The sequence below is a fragment of the Carex rostrata genome, chromosome 2, assembly GCF_964058835.1.
Source record: "Carex rostrata chromosome 2, lpCarRost1.2, whole genome shotgun sequence".
NCBI classification, from domain to species: Eukaryota; Viridiplantae; Streptophyta; class Magnoliopsida; order Poales; family Cyperaceae; genus Carex; species Carex rostrata.
The window spans coordinates 4,552,560-4,556,995 of record NC_135919.1 but is presented as its reverse complement, the minus strand read 5'-3'; the positions used below and the strand labels follow the sequence as shown (position 1 = coordinate 4,556,995).

The 4,436-nt window shown below is 36.4% G+C and overlaps 1 protein-coding gene across 1 annotated transcript; it reads left to right on the top strand.

Moving 5' to 3' along the window:
- The first annotated feature begins 217 nt into the window (after positions 1–217).
- On the top strand, positions 218–3,783 carry UF3GT (UDP-glucose:flavonoid 3-o-glucosyltransferase). Its single transcript, XM_078320298.1, has 2 exons — positions 218–697; positions 2,494–3,783. Exons 1-2 carry the CDS (start codon positions 292–294, stop codon positions 3,513–3,515), a joined length of 1,428 nt encoding a protein of 475 aa, XP_078176424.1. The 5' UTR covers positions 218–291; the 3' UTR covers positions 3,516–3,783.
- Positions 3,784–4,436: the final 653 nt, after the last annotated feature.

Sequence of the window (4,436 nt, the reverse complement as noted above, 5' to 3'; positions counted from 1 at the left end):
ATTGGATTGTGAGAGTTTTTGAATTTAAATCCCACCTCCCACGTTATATATTTTTACATTTTATTCCTCAACTATCTCTATCTAATTAAATTTTCTAGTTCCGCCTGTCTATACGAATTTTAATGTGGATCGAACGAATGTATCCGAGCATTGGATAAGATTTGTCCAAAGATCTTTAAACAAAACCCAATAGCAGACTTTCCTTGCTCTTTAAATATCAGAACATAAAATAGCTCCAACTTGTAGAGAAATTCTTCAAAATGGAAAATACAACCTCTCCTGCTGTTGCGAATGCCCCCTTCCACCCATGAATCCACCATGCATATTATGATGTTTCCATGGCTAGCATTTGGTCATATCAGCCCGTTTGTCCAGTTGGCACGCAAGATCATCGCAGTTGGTGGCAATAGTATACAAGTGACCTTCCTCATAACCAAAGGAAATGTGCCACGTGTCATGACACTCCTCCCCTCCACCCCGCTCATCTCTATACAGCCATTAGAGCTCCCCCATGTCCCTGGTCTCTCTCCTGGCGCTGAGAGCACTGCTGAGGTAACACTTGATGGCGCTGAGCTGCTAAAGATGGCTTTGGACATGACAAAACCTCAAGTTGAAGATATTTTGGTGCGTACTAGGCCAGACATAGTCATATTCGACTTTGAACAAGCGTGGTTGCCGTCCCTTGCTAAGCCTCTCGGTATGGTTAAACTTATTTTAGTTCACTAGCTAGATGAGAGAATTATTTCTGTTTCTCTATCTTCTATAAAATCATGGTTTTTCAGCAAAACTCGGATGAACAGTGCTTGACTCGGCCGAGTTAGCCGATTTCTTATCTGAGTCACCCGAGTTTTGGTCCGAGTCATCCTATTTCAGCCGTGCCGAAAAGTTCAAAGCCGTGTTTTTTATTTAGGAGAAGAAGTTCACGCCATTTTCGTTTTTTTTCTGAAGAAAGTTCCAAGCCGTGTTTTGAACTTTGAAGAAGAAAGACTAATTGACAAATATTATAAATAGACATGGTGTATAAATTTCCTGTTTCTAGATATCAATGCATTAATAGGTTTATGTACACCGGGATCACAAAACTAAAAATCATGACATTTATTACCCCGTTTCAACTTCCAAGACTACAGTTATAGGCTAATAAAGGTTCAAAAAAAAAAAATTCACTGAGAGCCATTGGCCATTCAACCAAACTAGATCAACGGCTAAGATTGCGCACAAGAAACACATCTTGTCTCAATCCGTGCCTTTATATAACTCCCATTAAGAGAGTTCCACGTGGACCTCTTTAAGTGGCTGATTATTTCAATCATTCATTTGACTTAAAATATTATGCTAAACATTTCTCGTCAATTAAATACTGGTGCAAAATACCAAATTTAGTACATTTTTAAATTATTAATTTGTGGGTGTATTTTTATTATCAAAAGTCCGATCCCAATATATATAATGCTACACAGCTACAGCTTACAAGTTTGATTGTTATAAAAATATAGAATATAAATTATATATTTATTTCTCTTTTGTGAATATTATTTTTTTATTATCTTACGGAATAGTCTATTTCATTTTAAAATCAGATATATTTTAATTTATAAGTGATTACATACAAATTTTATTGTTATTCGTACAAATTTAATTATTATAAGGGTTATTAATATTTAAATAGTTAATTACCATAGATTGAAAATTTTGAAGAATGGTTCTAATAGTGAATTATTTTAGTGTAACTTTTGTTTTAACATAATTTTTTACCAAATTATTTAAAAAATTATTTAGTATTTTCATGTGTAAGAGGTTTTCGATTTGGGTAAATGAGCGACCTATATAATTTGTGAGGATCTTATATCGGTCAATTGCTGCAATTTAACTAGAACTGCATATTGAAAACTTTAAACAGGATAAGAAATTAAGAAGACTATTTCAGAAAACAAGATATTTACTCTTCATAAGCTGGGAGATTCAAGTTTTCTGTGTTGAAACCTAAAATTTTAAAATTCAAAATTTTCCTTTGGTATATCTAAGTATGATCTTCTATTGAATGACAAATGTGCACCAATAGGTTCAGTTTGATGCCTGATCAGAGTCTGCCAATCCATGTCAAAATCCCCGCAGATCTAGTGCATGTGCCCAAATAATGATGTGAATCGAACGGCTCTGAGTGGGCATCATACCGAATTGTTATTATGATATCACCATTATATTTTGTGTCACCATCTAATGAATTCACTTGATTAGTACTTTTGAATTATTTGTAATATTTTAAAAATATAAGGGCTAATCTGAAAGTTATATTTATTTATGTACTTCCATTCGGGTGTCCATCTGGGGACCCTTAGTTTTACCTTCTTCTTTTTTTTTTAGTTTTACCTAGTCATAGATTCAACCTGCAATGAGAACCAAATATGGATTTCATTTTTGTGAATCTTTTTCTTTTAATAAACCACTAACTACTTGTCCATCAATATCTAAGGATTTTTTTATTTGGTATAGGTATTAAAACACTCGTATTTTCGGTATTTTCTGCTGTTTCTACCTACATCGCTGCTGCCTCTCGTCAGCTCCATGGATCAAACCCAACAATACAAGACTTGATGAAGGCACCAGCTGGCTTCCCTGCTTCATCTCCTATCCAACATGTTCCTGCTTATAAGGCCACAAACTTCCTCTATCTATTTAAGAGCTTCAACGGTCAACCATCTGTTTTTAATCGGTTATTGAAATGTATAGATGATTGCGATGGATCAATTGCCAAGACATGCATGGAGATGGAAGGAAAATATATAGATTTTTATCGGTCACAGCAGGGAAAATTGCTATTGGCCGGACCAGTCGTTCCAGAGACACCTCAAGGAGACCTTGATAAGATCTGGGCCGATTGGCTTGCCGAATTCCCAGAGAAATCTGTTGTGTTCTGTTCGTTCGGAAGCGAAACATTTTTGACTGACAAAGCTATCAAGGAGTTACTTCTAGGGCTTGAAGTAACAGGGTTTCCATTCTTGGTGGTACTCAACTTCCCGCGGGGAGTAAAGGAGGACGAAGACAAAGAGATACTCGATAGCAAACTTCCAAAGGGCTTCAAAGAGAGAGTGAAAGGAAGGGGGATCGTGTATTGCGGGTGGGTGCAACAACAGCATATACTGCAGCATAAGAGTGTCGGGTGTTTTGTGTGCCATGCGGGGTTCAGCTCTGTGATGGAGGGGCTGATTGCGGACTGTCAGCTTGTGATGCTACCACAGAAAGGGGACCAATTGGTAAATTCTGTGTTGTTTGAAAAGGAATTGGAAGTAGGTGTCGAGGTTGAAAGGAATGAGGCCGACGGATCATTCTGTAGGGAGGGAATCAGTGAAGCTATCAGAACAGTGATGGCTAAAGAGGAGAGTCAAGGTAAAAAGATGAGACAAAATCAGAAAAAATGGAAGGAGTTTCTAATGAATGAGGAGCTGCAAGACAAATTCATGGTGGAGTTTGTCAAGAGCTTGAGAGATCTAGTAGCTGCTCAAGAAAATAGATGAACTTAGTAACCTTCAAGAATGGAAACAAGGAAGAATTCAAAAAGCATTAGTTGCAAAGATATATAATTGTAACCAAGACTATATGGATATGGTTATGAATATTTATATATTTGTCGTTTATTTGAAGTACTTCTACAGGAAAATAAGAAGAAAATCATTTTAAGCAATTTATTGTTCTAGTATCTTCTTTAATTTAATGCGGTGATGGAAACTCTCATTATCTTTAATAAATTAATTATTAGGTGAATGATTCTTGCAATTTGTGTTCTTTCATTTATTTCAGATTGCTGATAAGTGGTAACCCCATATACTGTAAGTGGGGCTTTTCAGATTGGAACTGTTTCTCTTTCCTTCATTAGAAAATTAATTTGAATATAGAAAGCGTTAATGCAAGGATCTAGCAACTTATTAAAAAATGATACTCTTGATATCCTATATTAATGGAGGGAAACAGAGTAGGTCCGATGGGCATCGGACCTACTTTGGTTTCAACAGGTTAGCTCACCGTCGGATTGGCTTTAGAATTCGCACCAGAACTTCCGCGTCTGCTTTAATATTCGTGCGCTCAAATCTTGAAGCAAATTAGATGGTAGATCTGTCCATCGGAACCAAACTAGGTCCGATGGGCATCGGACCTACACCTTTCCCTTAATGGAGACGGTCCTGTAATGAACAATTCTCCCACTGCTAAGGGATTTGTAGTATTGAGCGAAACAAATCCCCTTAGTCGTCGTAACCATGCACGTACTCTTTTGTTTTCCTTATTTTCATCTGTATTATTCAGTTTATCTTATTTTCTAAACCTATCCCTTTTGTTTTGTTATGATTTTCTTGTCACAAAATTTATCTTTGGTGTTCTACCTTTGTGTACAAACATTATTCCAACTTGGGCCAGAGATGAATGTACAATGTTCTCACTTC